At 42.2% G+C, this 16,516-nt stretch overlaps 1 protein-coding gene across 2 annotated transcripts in view; it reads left to right on the top strand.

Moving 5' to 3' along the window:
* Positions 1–13,110, top strand: part of LOC123960304 (synuclein, alpha interacting protein) — a 26,664-nt gene extending 13,554 nt beyond the window's left edge. For both annotated transcript variants that reach the window (XM_046034982.1, XM_046034980.1), the window contains 8 exons: positions 1,263–1,431; positions 1,538–1,812; positions 2,075–2,254; positions 4,209–4,322; positions 5,320–5,445; positions 6,195–6,364; positions 7,508–7,597; positions 9,093–13,110. In XM_046034982.1, the coding sequence (XP_045890938.1) occupies positions 1,263–1,431; positions 1,538–1,812; positions 2,075–2,254; positions 4,209–4,322; positions 5,320–5,445; positions 6,195–6,364; positions 7,508–7,597; positions 9,093–10,083 (2,115 nt within the window). In that variant the 3' untranslated portion in view covers positions 10,084–13,110. The remainder of the gene's footprint in view (positions 1–1,262; positions 1,432–1,537; positions 1,813–2,074; positions 2,255–4,208; positions 4,323–5,319; positions 5,446–6,194; positions 6,365–7,507; positions 7,598–9,092) is intronic.
* The last annotated feature ends 3,406 nt before the right edge of the window (positions 13,111–16,516 follow it).

Genomic DNA, 16,516 nt, shown 5'->3' on the forward strand with positions numbered 1-16,516 from the left:
CTGAAAATGGCTGTCCACCAACGTTTACCATCCAACCTGACAGAACTGGAGAGGATCTGCAAGGAGGAATGGCAGAGGATACCCAAATCCAGATGTGAAAAACTTGTTGCATCTTTCCCAAAACGACTCATGGCTGTATTAGATCAAAAGGGTGCTTCTACTAAATACTGAGCAAAGGGTCTGAATACTTATGACCATGTGATATTTCAGTTTTTCTTTTTTAATAAAATTGCAAAAATTTCTACATTTCTGTTTTTTTCTGTCAAGATGGGGTGCTGAGTGTACATTACTGAGAAATAAAATGAACTTTTTTGATTTTTGGAAAATTGCTGCAATGAAACAAAGAGTGAAAAATTTAAAGGGGTCTGAATACTTTCCGTACCCACTGTATGTTCTGGACAGTCTGGAGTCGATCAATAGATTTTTGGGTTAAACAGGTGAAAAGGCTGTTGCAATAATCCAGGCGTGATGAGATGAAGGCGTGTAAAATGGTCTCAGTGTCCTTAAAAGTTAACATAGATTGAATTTTTGCTATATTTCTAAGTCTAAAAACATGATTGAACAAGCTTTGTGGTGTGCTGCTCGAAATATAAATTACTATCAAACCAAACACCAAGGTTCTTTGCCACAGGCTTAATGTGATTTACTAGGGAACCAGCAGATGGCAGTATTTGATTTGCCATCTGCTGGGACCCAATGACCAGGATTTCTGTTTTGTCTGAGTTCAGCTGGAGGAAACAGTAAGTTAAGTAAGTAACAGTGAATAAGTGTGTGAGTTAGGAAGTTAACTAACTTCTGGAAACGCCACAGGGCCTGTTAACATGTTCACGAGGTTTCTTTTAGGGCGTACTCACACTAGGCGATCCGTACCATGCCCGAGCACATTTAACCCCTGAAAGTCCGGTTTTGTTTGACCAGTGTGATCACTCCGTGCCGTGCCCGGGCACAGAACCCCGACTCAAACTCCACTGTGCCGCACGAGAGAGAGCGCTTTTTTTATTCAAAAGAGTGCAGTGTTTCCCACAGAATGACAGTCGATATTGACTTCCAGTTATGTACAGCGTGCTTGCCTCGACAACCCAGCTGGGATCTAACGTTAACATAGCTCTCCTTATTAGCTAGACTTAGTTGCCCCGTGTATCATCAGCTTTAGGCTTCTGTTAACAACAAAAATATGAGCTTTATTAATGAAATATCATCAGCTGTAATGTTATGACTTGCTTTGAAAAGTCGCACAGTTGTAATTCGGGTGTTTTCCGCAGTATTGTGTTCTGTCTCCGGTGAAGTGGTCAGACCTGAGGAAGTCCAAGTCGATGGATCCAGACCTCCATCACCTACACCGCTCCCCAGCTGGAGGAGGCTACCAGTCGGAGTTGCTCTCCACCGGACTCCTGAGCTGCTCCTCCTCACTCTCTTCTTTCTCTGATGCTGGTACGACTTAAAAAATACTGCCATCTGTTCTTATTCTCTTTCTTGGTGGTCCTAACGTTGTGTAAATGTAATATGTGATGTGACTTGTTTGATTAATGACTTCCAGACAAGTTGTTGTCTGCGCGGGTCTACCCAGATTCCCAGAGGCCGGGCGTGGAGCCACCAGCCGGCCCGGCGCTGATGTTCCCCATGGCCGGGTGCAGCGGGGGCAGGCAGGACGCCTCCAAGCCCTGGCCTCCTGGACCAGGAGGAGGAGGTGGAGGGAGCGGTGGGCCAAGGGGGTTTGGAGGAGGTGGAGGAGCAGGAGGGGAGGTAGACGAAGAGGCCAAGAAGAACCAGAACATCATCAACATCGTCAGAGAGGGACAGATCTCTTTGCTGGTGAGTGGGAGGTCATCATGCCACACGGAAGACGGAACCGCGACCGTGGACTTTTATGTGACGGATTCTGTCTTGGTTTCAAAACCGTTACACCCCAAGTTCTGACAAGGAGGCGGGCGATATAATAACAACATCTGATGTTGTATCCACCTCTTCTATCTCCTCCCTTTTCTCTCTCACCTCTTACTGCTCCTTTGTTTCTTCTTCCTCTGCTTTCTACTCCTTATCTTGCTACTCCACCTCACCTCACTTCCTCCTGCAGCCTCACCTGGCAGCAGATAACCTGGAGCTGATCAGAGATGAGGATGCAAATAACCTGCTGCACATCTCGGCCTCTCAGGGTCATGCTGACTGTCTGCAGCATCTCACCTCTCTGATGGGAGAAGACGGCCTCAATGAGCGCAACAACCAGCAGCTCACCCCTGCTGGTCTGGGAGTCAAGGTCTGTGTGTGTGAGGACTTGAATAATGTTACTGATTAGGCAGATGACTTTTCTTTGATTGATTTCATCAACAGCATGTCTTAAAATCCTTCTGTACAGTTAGTGATGCAGAAATAATTTAATTCAAATTCAAGCACATTCTTCAGACAGAATGTTAATTCAAATTTGGTTTGTTTTCTAAAATAAAAGATGATTAGTAACCGCTAGCTACTCATCACTTTCTTTTTGCTACATAACTAACGTTAGACTGCTTACACTAGATAGCTAATAAAATTAACTTACTGATGAAGATTACAAAATACATATTTAACTGCAATCTGCAAAGATCACCTCATGTCACTTTGTACAGTTTACTGCAAAACAGATCATTGTTAGTTTTTTAAAACCACACAAACGACAAGTTTAACTGACAATCCCAGTTAAAGTTACATTTCCTGTAGACGTTCCTGCTCTACGTACAAAAAATCCACAGGTGCCTCTGCAACTACTTCACTCAGAGCATCTGTCAAGACCTGCGAACATTAGGCAAATTAACCAGCTGACGTAGGCTGTAGGCCTATGCACCAGCATCATTATTTGTAACCACTATCCATGAGCAAAATTTATAAATGAACATCTGGAATGATTTGACTGGAATATAATGAAAAACTTTAGGTTTTGCTTGAGCATTAAAAATAGCTTTTTTGTGTGGGAGTATAATGAGAGAGACACACGATAAAGATTGTTACAAATTTAATAACAAACTGGATAAAGCCATCAACATTCATAAAATAACTCCAGCACAGAGAAATCAACAAAAAATATAAAATCGCGATAGTAAAATAGATATAGATATATATATATATAAATATAATAGATAGTATAAAAGGTTTTTAAAACATTTCCAGCCGACAAGAGCTGCAGATCAGCTGGCCAGACTCACGTCTGTGTCGCCTGTGTCGTCGTCTGGAGGAACGGGACTTCGGCTCAGTGTAAAAACTTTCTGACTGATGAAAACTTAAAACAACAACTTCGGACCCAGTATTTAGCGTAACTCCATCACCTGCCGTAAACACAACGCTGCACGCTGGCTGCTGTTTCCAAACAATACATTTAATGCCGACGTCAGGCGGACATCGGTGAGAATTGTGTGCTTTTTGACTGTTGATTGTGATTTATTGGTTTGCAAACAAAGTTGGAAAAGAGAGGAACAGTAGTAGAAAAACATCCGATTTGCCAGAGTTAAAGCCAGTCGCCTCTACTCGCCCATTCAGAAATTCACTGCAAGGCAAGCCCCCCCACACACACTTTTGTAAAGTACTACCCCCTGAGAAGGGACTTTTTTGGGGGTAAAATTAAGACCCTAGAACTACATTTAGACCCTGGTCCCTTCGGTGGAAACGCAGTGAGTTCCTCCAAAGGTTCCTAGTTCCGGGGTATAGTTCCTTTGGTGGAAACGCAGCTATGTTTGCTCCTGTACAGCTTAAAATGTCAGAAAATCTGCTCAGTTTCCTCCATTTTGCATCTGCAGGTGGAAAGATTAGTCCTTTTTAAAGAAAACAAAAACATCTGTAAGCTAACAAGGACATGCAGACTGTTGGCAGCTGGGCAGTGAGGTCATAAAGTATTAAGATGAAGATTTCTGATAGAATTTCTACATCAGCTCTGTTGGCGGCAGCAGCAGCAGGATGTTCAAAATGAGTCGCTGGAATGAAACTGAGGAAAATACACACATTAAATGCAGAGTAGCTCCTGTTTTGTCTGCCTTGCTGTGGAAACTAGGCTCTTGATTGGCTGCCAGACAGGAAGTGTGTTATCTCGAGACAAGCTTGGCTGCGGAGTCCTGATTGGCTCTTATCAACAAGCCTTTTGTTTATTCACTCAGATTAATGGGATATTTTTCCAACCACCTGGTCCTTACTAAAACATGTTAACTGTGTGTGTGTGTGTGTGTGTGTGTGTGTTTTTTTTGCAGAACGGTCACCTGGAGTGTGTGAGGTGGATGGTGAGTGAGACAGAGGCCATCGCAGAGCTGAGCTGTACCAGAGAGCATCCCAGTCTAATCCACTACGCTGCCCGCTATGGACAGGTAACATACACACCAGTGTTTCCCATACATTGATTTATTTGTGACTGCCACATATTGATTTTCGATTGTTGTGTTTTGTTTTATTAAAATGGGTAAAATCGTATTTGAAAGCAGAGCATATATTATCACTGCACCTCCTCTCGCTCACTCCCTTGCTCTCTCTCTCGCAAAGACAATGAAAACGGACGTGTCTGTGAATTGTATGGTTAGTATAATGAACACGCTGCACAAATCTGTCAAACACAACGCTGTCAACCCACCTTCAAAAAAAACTTATTAGCAAGCATGTAAGAAGCCTAGCTAAGAATGTTACAGCTGGGTTGTCGAGGTTAGCATGCTGTACATAGCTGATAGGGTGGACTGCAATCTAAACTAATAAAAATACAAACCTACCAACAAACTAGAATGTTCAAAAGTCTGAAAGTGCATCTGAAAAGGCTGCATTCCGTCATGTTCTGTCAGGTTTTATCAATGTATTTATACAGCATGTGTCGTATCAAGGCATCAAGCAGTAGAACGTGTCATCCCTACTTTATAGAGTCTATGTTTTCCCACCACTTGTGTTCATCAAACATTTGACATTGACACTCAGTAGTGGTAGTACCTTTCCTACTTTTGATATAACACGCTTGAAAAGCAGACGTCTGTTTACTTCCCGAGTTCAGTCCCGAGTTCAATCCAGCTTGGACTGATAGAGGACCTGACAGCTCTGACCGAGCTGAGCCCAAACAGCTGAGTCTGTGGGTGCACTCACTCCTTACCTCCTTTAAAAGGAAAGGAACTACATTTTTGTGCTTAGTGCGGTTCAATTGGGCTGGTGTAAAAAAAGTTAACTGGTCATCTGTCTGTGATAAAGACATTTATTATATTAATTGCTATCATATTATGCTTTCAAGGTGTCTAATGTGCTGGGCGGATATGTAGATGTGTGTGTCTGTGTTGGGGACGATTGGAGAGTGGTTTGTTGACTTCCCTCTCTCTCTGTATGTTTCTCCAGGAGAAGGTCTTGTTGTGGCTGCTTCAGTTCATGCAGGAACAGGCAATCTCTCTGGACGAAGTCGACCAGAACGGAAACACTGCCGTCCACGTAGCAGCTCAGTACGGACACCTCACCTGTATACAGGTGTGTACTGCTGGAAAGTAACACTATTTCCTGTATTCTCACAGCCAGTTGTGGTTGCCAGTTGAAGACCAAACTGGATAAAATCTTCCCCTCAAGTAATCATTCCCTGGAGGGTCTCTGTCACATAAATCCACTTGAGTGTTCAGACTAATGAAGCGCTAATAGAGCCACGTTAAAGATGGCGTTCTAGCAGTTCTCAGCTCAGTAATACAGAACACGATTTAAAGCCACACTTTTATTTCAATATTTGGACAATGTAAACGTCGGCATTAACCGCCCCAGTTTTAGTGTTTTTCAGGAACATCCTGCTTCTGTTACTCTGCTCCTAATTGTCATGGCAACATTAATTTATTTTATTATGTATTTTACAACCTGAAGTTTATTTTTACAGTGGAAGCAGAGTGTTTTTTTTATTCCTGGAAGGTGGCACACCCTGCTGAAGGAGAGACAGATGTTATCAGCCTTGTCTGCTTCCTGTTGGCTAGCCAGACCCGGCAATCAAAATACTGATAGTTAATGATCGGTTTTAGATAAAATAGCTGCTTTTTCTCAGCAGAGCCAACTAGATCTTTACTGTGGAGAGAGCATTTGACTACGCAGAGGCAGCAGTACTAACAACAACTACTTCTGGAAATAATGATGTTTCTGTTTTGAACCCTGACCTAGAAACAAGCATCATCATGTCTGTCATGTCGATCTTGCCAAGAGCCAGATCTCAGAGCAGTGATGGTTTAAGTCTCTGTATCCAGACTCTGGTGGAGTACGGCTCCAACGTGACGGTCCAGAACCAGCAGGGGGAGCGGCCTTCCCAGAGTGCAGAGCGGCAGGGACACACCACCTGCGCTCGATACCTGGTCGTCGTGGAAACCTGCATGTCATTGGCTTCGCAGGTTGTTAAACTCACCAAACAGCTCAATGAGTGAGTGACGGTATTTTTACTTTTACTGTTAAAATGTCAGGTATAGTTACTGTATTGGATTGTGTAGTTTTTTTTGTAATTTCTCATCTATTCTTATTCTTACTGTTCCTATCTACGTCAGCAGTATTCTAAATATTTTGGTTGTTTAAACTGGAGATTGATGAATAAATCAGTCATGCTGCCTTTTAATGGCCTTAATTTAATTAGAAGAAGGTTTTCATTCTCTATGCTGTATGTAAGCAGCTGTCGATAATCAGTTATGTAAATTTATAGATTAATGCAGACTTAAAACGTATTTTCCTGCTTTAATGTCATTCAACTTTAATACATTTTTTTTATTTACATATTGTAGCATTACTCTGTAATTTAATAAGTTAGTTTGCAACATTTTGGCAGAATCACCCAATTACCATCTGAATTATAATAATAATAATAATAATAAATAATTTGCGCCAGAAACAAACATGGTTCTGAAATGTCAGACCCATTTTCAAACAAAATAACAACAGCTTGCTTTTCACAGCCTTATTTGACTAAAACTCCCACCTGCACGCTGTGCGGGGCGTGAAGTTACCAAATGGACAGAGGAAGAGACCATTTCAAGTTCAGCAGAACTGTTTGTGCTGGTAGAAGCACTGTTGTGAAAATGGAGTTTATCATGTTTGTCTCCTTCTGTTACCTTGAACAACTGAGTTCAAACTTATGCGACAGCTCAGCAGCCACAAATACAGGATGTTTAAATTGGACATAATTGAGCAGCTTTTTCAGACGTCCATCTCAGTCATGTCAAATGGAACAAATGCGCTTCCATTTTAATCAGAACTGCTGTTTACAAAGGCACAACCTGTAGCATCTCTTCAGGCTTTAAGTCCTCATTCTTCTGTATACAGTGATTGTGTATTAGGCTCAGAGCACTGCCAAATATGTATTGTGTAAATATGTATAATCCCACAGCAGCACCTGTATAGAAAATGTGTTAAAGTTAACATTACTGTCTGGAGCTGAATGTTTTAGTATTTTTTAATAGTATTCGGACTGAGGTGTAGCCAGAGCCTACAAGTGGAGGTGTGTCAGTGTCAGAGTTAATCCTGGTGTGTGTGTGTGTGTGTGTGTGTGTGTGTGTTTGCACTGTTTGTCATGCAGACAGGCAACAGAGAGGATGGCTCTACAGAAACAAATGCAAAGACTGATGGACCCCAACAAGGCAGAGGGGACACCCTCCAGATCACCCAGGTAGCACACACATATAGGACCCACGCTTTACACATTCAGGAAGTCTTTCTCTACAGTGGTATTTTACAACCACAACTATGGCTCCCATGAGTCTTGAGTTGTATTATTTTATAATGGAAATGTGACCGCTACAAGACCATATATACCAATCTAAAAACAAGCTATCAACTGACAAAGAGAAGTCAAAGTTTAGGAGCTATGATAAGCTGCGTTTCCACCAAAAGACTTTTAAGTCCCCGGATTTTTGTTCCCCCATTGCTGTGTGCGTTTCCACCGTGGTCTTAAGACCTGCGAACATTAGGCAAATTAACCAGCTGACGTAGGCTGTAGGCCTATACACCTTACAAAGCGATGCACCAGCATCATTATTTGTAACTACTATCCATGAGCAAAATTTATAAATGAACATCAGATTTGACTGGAATATAATGAAAAACTTAAAAACAGCTTTTTTTGTGTGGGAGTATAATGAAGAGACACAATAAAGTTCGTTACGCATTTAATAACAAACTGAGAAAGCAACACAAAAATAAAATTGTGGCCGTTTGGAAGGTTATTAAAACATTTCCAGCTGACAAGAGCTGCAGATCAGCTGGCAGCACTGTCGCCTGAGTGTCGGAGGAACGTGACTTTTACCGAGCTTTATTACCCGCTGTAATCAGCTGTTCTGCTTGTTTTGGAGAAAAGGAAACCGACTTTGCCTCAGTGTAAAAACTTCCTGACTGATGAAAAACACCAGACATGCTCGATTTAAAGCCAGTAGCCTCTACTTGCCCATTCACAAATTCACTGCAAAGCAGACCCTAGAACTACATTTAGACCCTGGTCCCTTCGGTGGAAACGCAGTGAGTTCCTCCAAAGGTTCCTAGTTCCGGAGTACAGTTCCTTTGGTCGAAACGCAGCTATAGGTGAGTCAAGGGAGTGAGTCTGAAAGAAATACAGCTTTTCTACAAGCGATAGTTGTCCCTCCTCGCAAGAATACCCCAGTCTCATCACAGCAGAGTTGGGGAGTGACGGTAACCTCCAGTGAGAAGAACTTACTCAGAGTCTCAGATACAAGTAGCTGCAGCGGCAGCAGCAGTAGTGAAAGCAAGTGATCACAGCATTTACAGCAGTTTTCCGGTGAGCAGCACAAAAGAGACGTACTAAATACACCACCTGAACCAGCTCTCAGGCTTTGCCTAAGAACTATATGGCTGTGAGGATGGTGGAAAACATGCAGGCCAAGAAGTTCAAAGGGACTTCTGATGTACTCAGTATTACAGGTATTGCAGTTTTTAATAATTTAGTTTAATACAATAATTTAAACTGCAGATAAGCTTATTTCAGAGCTAAAATTAGTTAAACTTTGTTTCCCTGATATTACCAATATAGTACAGTAGTAGTATCAGTAGGAAGAGCATCAGTGTGTGTGTTGGTCTAAGGAGTAAAAGTCAAACAACATTAACGTACTAAAAAGTAAAGGATCATTTCTGTCTTCCTGTCTGGACTCCAGCTCCCATCAGCCCTCAGTGGAGGCGTGGCCAGAGATGATGTTGACAGCAGAGGGGACTCCAGGTGACGGTCAGTGGTTGGTTCGTCAGGGAGGGGTGGGTCCAGACTCAGTGCTGTGGCAGCTGCTGGGGAAGGACACATCAGACCCACTGTGTTCCAGGGAAAGGCTGCCTCCTGCAGGTAGCCTAAGCAGAGAGGGCCCCGGGGCCCCTGGGGCCCGTAGGATAGGGCTGGTGGAGAGGAGAGAGCTCAAACTAGCGAGACTCAAACAGATCATGCAGCGCTCTCTTAGTGAATCAGATTCAGACGGTTATCCACCAGAGGAAGGTAAAAACCAAGTAGCCCCGCCCTCAAACACATTGCGACCTGATAGGCCGTCCCACCTGCCAATCGCAGAGGAGGAGCCAGTGTCAAACCACCTTAACCTGATGATGAGGAAGCACCTCCCCACCTCCTCCTCTTCCACAGCTGAGAAGAAGCTAGCGTTTTCTCTTAGCGGGTCAAAGTCAGCGGACAGCGTTGGTTACAACCCCTCCCCCACCTCCAGCGACCCCGAGGCCGCAGACAGTAAAACAGCAGACGCTTCCGTCGACGTCCACGACGCCGCCAACGGCCAGAAAGTTGCCACTAGTCCTAAGAGCGCCCTAAAGTCACCCTCGTCTCGCAGGAAGACGTCTCAGAACCTCAAACTGAGGGTCACCTTCGACGAGCAGGTCCACAAGAGCTCTAATCAGGAGGCAGAGCAGATCAAGGTGCATCATGGGAAGGAGAGGACTCCAACAGGAAGTTCTGAAAGCAAGCGGCCGTTTGGGGCGTTCCGCTCCATCATGGAGACACTGAGCGGAAACACAAACCACAACAACAACAGTGGTGGTCAGTCAGGCTCTGCTGCTAAATCGTCCACCTGTCAGAACTCACCTGGCAGGAAGTCAGAGAGTAAAGGCAGCCCGGGAGGAGGGGCCAAGGGCAAGAGCAAAACCAGTAACGTTTAACCATCTAGTGCCTACTAAAGGGCAGAGAGAGCACATAACGAACAGACTACAGCGAGAGGTAGCAAACACGAGCAGTGATTAAATGATAACCAGCAGTGTTTCCTCTCACTTCTGTTCTTTTGTTAGTGATACTGGAGTTTTTATACTTGTCGTTCTTTGCTTCTGTTTGACTTTAATGTTTTGGGGGTTTTTCAGTTTAAGGACTGAAAGACAAAAACAGAAAGTGTCTCAGCTCTGTTACTGTATTTGATGCCGTTATTCAGAGACAGCAGTCACTACAAAGAGAAAGAGAAGAACCTGTGTTCAACGATACTGAAGCAGTTGTTTTTATTGACATACTGAAGGAAATTAGTGTATTAATGAGTGTCCTGCAGAAACCTCACATCTCCAACACCGCTTTTCGTACATTATTAGTTTTGTCACATGAAGTTTGATTTGTGTCCAATCACAGAACCTTCTCATTGTTCACTGGTCTGTTAAAACAACAAAAATCTTTCAATATTGAGATTAAAGGTTTCTGGTTCTATGCCACTCTGCTACTGTACTCGGAACTACACTAAAGATAAACTTATGAAGTATTAATATTTATGTTTATGCACACAGTTATGATTTGAAAATAAAAAAACGTGGTTATAGTCACGCACGTGGTTAACGTGCACCAGCACAACAAATATTTTTAAAACCACTGTATATGTAGTAGTATTTAAAAAAAAATTCACATCATATTCCACACATTTTTTTTATTTGTATGTTTATCTATGCAGTTTTTTGGCATGAAGTAGATGTTAGTTGTGTGATGGGTTTGAGACCGGGGGGGTTTAAGGATGCACCTTCTACAGCGGCTGACAAACTGGCCGATCATATGAACTTTAAGAGAAAGAAAAAAAGAAATTGAAAGTTGTTGTTACAGAGATTTTTTTTTTTTTTTTTTTTTTTACAGTTTTCACGAGACTGTGAACATTGACAAACTCAAAGCTTGAAACTAGAAGATTAAGGCTGTAATCTGATGCTCTCATTCAGTGTTTAATTTCAGTGGCAATATGAGATATATATATAAACAATACAAACACATAGTGCAGAATGTTTATTCATGGCCGTTTGCTATGCCTCATGACACGTTTACAGATGAACTCTTCTACAGTTAAAATGAAGTTCATGTATTAAACGTTCAATGTGTCAGGACCTTCGATGGCATCATTAAGGAGAGACTTTATTAGGTTCCACCACTTACTGTTACCACAAAATTAAAAACAGGGGAAAAACAGATAAGAGTGAAAGGGCTTTTGATCTTTATTTGATCATATATTTTATATAATTAATTTTAGGTTTAGAAATGCTACCGTATTAATGTTGATCAGTTACAATCAACTGATCAGTTTAAACGGTTGATTGATCCTTGCTCCCCTATAACTGGATACCTTTTGATGGTGAAGACGCACACTAAAGCCTCACTAGCAGCCCCAAGAGGCTGCAGTGTTCATTACACCTTACTATTAATCAGCGTAAAACAGGACAAGAGATGAGAGATAAGAAAAGTAATTTCTTTCCCTGATTGTGGTGATGGTAAAAAGGTAAAGGGGTTCATCAAATTCACTAGGAATCATCCAGCAGGAATATCCACATCAGGTTTCCATCTGGCCAGAAGTTTTTGGCATGTTTCTTTGTTCCAAAGTGTTGGATGGAGCAAGTGCTGTCCTTTAAAAGAAAACTGTTAACATTTTAGGAAATGTTCTACCCTATAGAGTTTGATTAGAAGATTCATTTACATCATCTGTTTCATGTCTGAGATGTGTTTAATCTACCTGAGTACAGAGGCTGGTAGCAAATTAGTCAAAATGTCATAGTATTCCTTTTAGGCTCACCTCTAAACATCTCCTACTTGCTATTTTAGTTTTCTTGTCTGTTGGCGGTGTGCAAACACTCCCAGCAGGAACACAGATTACAGCCTCTTCTCTCTAATTTGCAGCTTTGGGAGAAACTGGATCCATCATGTAATTGTTTTGATGCATGTTTATGTTAATAGAAATACGGTTTCTGGTTCTGTTGCTGCAGAATGTTTCTAATCCGAACTGATCTTCGTTGCTGAGATTGTCTTTCACATTCCTGTATGTTTATAGATCTGTAGTTTGGATCAGTGAGATTCTGCTGTGCAGTTTCCTCATCTGGTTTACAAAAACCTTTTTGCAGTTCATCACCTTTAGGTTTACACACTTTTGCCATTGTTCTTGAGTCCACAGGTGTTGATGGTGGATATTTATGAGGCAGTGGAGTCTGGGAGGATTTACCTGCAATCCAGTCTGCTGATTCTGACTTGTTAAAGGAACAACCCAACATTTTAGTGTTTTCCCCTGAGTCAGATGAGACTCAACATATTTAAAGAATACATTTTCTAATATATGAATAGATATATACTTGGTTTCAAATTAAGCTAATCTTTTAAGGAAATTTCGCTGGAAATCAACAACTTATTCTAAATTATATATATATTCTCCTTGTAATTAGTTCTTTCCAAGAGACATGCTTGGAAATGATTAAGGAAATACAGACTGGTATAATTAAGTGTAACCAAAGGAGGTTGTCAAAGTTGGCTGGAGTTGCTAGGAAAGTTCCAGTCTCCATTGCCTCAAAATATTGTTTGCTGCCAAAATAGTGTTCTGTCTGTGGGTTGACTATGTTGATGTTTTCATCATAAGCTCCCTTCAGGGAGAGGGAAAGGAGGAGCCTATTGTTCTACAGATGAGACAAACTGAACTCTTACCTGTTTGACCTGTTTGTTGTGTTTTTAACAAACTCTTCAGATGGACAGTGTTGCTGCATCAACTCGGACGTTTACTCTCAATGCAAAAAAATATGAGACGCACTATCAGTGAATGTTGGTGGAGACTGTCTGATCATTATTTTTTTGTTTTTTTACTGACCAGCGACTACAGAGACAGACAGCTGCTCTTCTGTCCTTCTGTTATTGAAGCTGTTGTGAAGACAAAATTAAATAAACTGTTACTTTGAGTGAATAAATGTTATTCTGTTTTTTTTTTTGTTTTTTTTTTGTTTTTTTTACTGTTGAAGAAGAGTTTCATAATCAAAGCAATATTTCATAGATCAGCAATCAAGCATTTAAGATCTTTAATCACATCGAATACTGGACCTCTCGTAGATCTTTTTTTGTACATAGTGACTTATTTTTTTATTGGAAATTGAAGCAGTTGAAGTGTTTTTGCATGGATTAACTCCTTTACTTAGCTCACTGCTGTTTCCTGAGGAAAGTCTACGACTACAAAATATTTTCAGTGAAGCACTGGCAGTGTGCTACAGTCACTGCCGTCTTTGGCTTCCCTTGCATACTAGATTAGACAATATTCACTTTAACCGTTTAACCAACATCACTTTATACTTAACATTACTGAAGATTTTCTACAACACATGTTTTGAATGCATTTTTCCTTCCTCCAGGAGGTCACTGGACTTCAGTTAATTTGTATGAAAACTAACTGGCAGATACTTGAAACTTCTGTCTTATCAAACAACAGTTTCACTGTATTCAACCTTTCATATGGAACTGTACTTGATATAGGTGGAAATTATGAATCACTTTGCAGATTTAAATTATTTCGTGTAGTTCAAAGATTCATAGTCACTACTCTGTTTTAAACATAACTCTTCTGTTAGTGAAATTATGGCACCCTCTTTTACTGTCTTTAGTGTGATCAAGTTCAGTGTTAGGTTTGGTGAAACGATTTGAAAATATTTTCTGGTTTTCCCTCTGATGTCTTCCGGCTGCTCTGCCTCAGCTTTCGTTGATTTACATAGTTTTGTGATGGACAAATAGCTTTACTTGTTGTTAGCAGATACTTTAGCTACTAATGTTACTAGCGTTAGTGGCTAGCCCAGCCAGTTGAGCAGCATCAGACGAGACAAACGGATGACAAAGCAAACCCCACGTGTTGGAAAATGCAATTGTGATATGAGATAATTGATTACAAAGTTCACAGACACAAGTTTTGCAAAGTTCAACCTTTCAAGCTGCTTTCACTGAGACCTCCTCCAGCCCTGTGAGAGGCCCTCTGCAGGTCCCTGGCCCCCACTTTTGACCACCTCCGATCAAGATGGATGTCGTGTGTGAATTGTGCTCTTTGGTAATTTAATGGACAATACATAACGGAGTGTATATTTATTTCCGTGTGCCTCAGCGGCATCAAAAACAGTCACTTAACAGGGCAGGATTTATGGTGTTTGGGTAGCAAATTGGCCTTTGATGGTTCCCACGCAGGGTCGGCTGCTTCCCCACGGACCCTAATGGGGTTTGCTGTAACAGCGTACCTCAATCATCGCTGCGAATATGAAACATGAGCTCGCTGGCTCACAATTAGCAAAACAACACAGAGAGATACGAAGACATGAAATGTGAAGAACGCAGTATTAATCAGGATTTTCCAAACGCTCCTGGCCAGTTCATGTCACAAAAAACAAGAGCTATTTGTTTTCTCTTTTCCCACCTTTCCTCTTTTTCTTTCAGGGGGGTGGGGGGGTGAAGTTAAACTGATAAATTAGACCTCATTTATTGGACAACAGTTTGAGTCGATACCCAGGGGCCTCATGGACGAGGCTCCAGAGCCGCTAATTGGTTCGCTCTGTGTGGATGGGGGCGGGGCGGTGCAGACAGGGTGAGCGGTGCGTTTGGCCGGCGCTGATGCACGCGCACACACACACAGAAGTGGTTGTCTCGCGGCGGACGTCCGCGGCACACGCCACGAAAACGGACGAGACAAGCACTTGATTTGACAGCCGGGGCGGAGGGGTGGAGAGGTGTAGGAGGGGGGGTAGAGGAGTCATGTATAGATTTTTGTGTCTGTTGTTTTGGCTTATTTGTGTGTTTCTTTTACTCAGTCAATCAAATTTAATTGACACCGCTGGGCTGGGGCTGGGGGGCTCGCGGCATGCTGGGATGACAGGCCTTTAATGCCAAAGAGAGGAGAGGAGGTTCTTCTGCCTGTGAAGGATGGAAGGGGAGGGGGTGAGGAGGTGAGGGCGGGGAGGATGGGACTGAGGGTGACAATCCCTCAACCCGTCAACAACATTAATTGATGTAACAACAGCGATGATGGATACTAATAAATACAACCTTTAAGAAAAAAGGTAATTAGATGGCGCCCTGGTTAAACGGTCGCCGCTGTTCCAGACTGATAAACACCATTCGTCTTCCATGGAGGCCTTCAGATGGACACAAGGCATCATTTACATGCAGATCAAGCTCAGCATTTGCATTTTGACCTCAACAAGAAGACAACAGAGCGCTCACAAGTCTTTCCGTTTGTTTTCCTACAAAGAGCCAAACTGGGCTTTCGATGTTGTTCGTCATGTCGCACAACTTCACACAACCGATCTTCTCTGCATGCGTCATTCATGAACTGACCAAAGATTTGAACCTCTTGGCATGACAGTGTGGATCTTACTGACCTTTCACAGAGCATCAGGTTACAGATTAAAAGTGAGCTAGAGTTCTGTACAGGCCAGTCAGAATTTGAGACCTGAACCCAACCCAGACCAGAAGTAATATTTTTGCTTCATGTCGTCCATAACTGACCACTTCTGTGCCAGGTTGAGACTTAATTATCCTCAGGATTCACAGTACACCTGTCTGCAAGTTTCTGAGCTTTTTACTGCTGCTTCTATAACTGCCTTTAATCCGCATTTTAACACAAAGGAGCTGGTCTTTCTTATTAACGCAACCTTTAAGACTGTCCTGGACTCTTTTGCCCCCTGCAAAGATGGTCGCAAATGGTCGAATAGAACATCGCTGCCCTGCCTAAATGAATCCACCAAGGAATTAAAGATAGACCGTAGGAGAAAGGAAGAAAAATAGAAACGGGTTTCCATGTATTTTATGATACCTGAAAAGAAGCAAGAGCATCCTTTCGCTAATTTAATTTGAGCAAATTACTCTAACCCCAGAATCCAAGAATATCAAGGTTATAGATTCGTCGTCACCCCTTTCCACTGTCATTTTGCCAAATCCTCAGAAGAGAGCAATTTAGAACCTGTATCACTGTCCTTTTTATCGAAAATCATTTGCCATATGACACACAGAAACTGCCCTCCTCAAAGTAACCAATGACCACCTTTTAGTAGCCGACAGAGGGGATTGCACAGTTTTAATTCTTTTAGACTCAAGTGCAGCTTTTGACACTATAGATCCTGCCTTTTTAACCGACTGTTTCAAAACCTGGGGTAGATCCTCAGGTGGGGCCCTCCTGGCCTTTCCAAAGTAGAGGATTAAATCTAAAGGTGACTGTGCTTTTCCATTAGGGTCCCTCAGCTTTGAAGAAAGAAGAAAAAAAGAAGAATACATGTTATTCTTAAAATATGTATTAACGAAACAGACAAAAGTAAGTCCCCCACCCCCCATCCCCACACTGATGCAGATGAGAAAGAGACA

This window comes from Micropterus dolomieu, linkage group LG21 (genome assembly GCF_021292245.1).
Source record: "Micropterus dolomieu isolate WLL.071019.BEF.003 ecotype Adirondacks linkage group LG21, ASM2129224v1, whole genome shotgun sequence".
Classification (NCBI taxonomy): Eukaryota; Metazoa; Chordata; class Actinopteri; order Centrarchiformes; family Centrarchidae; genus Micropterus; species Micropterus dolomieu.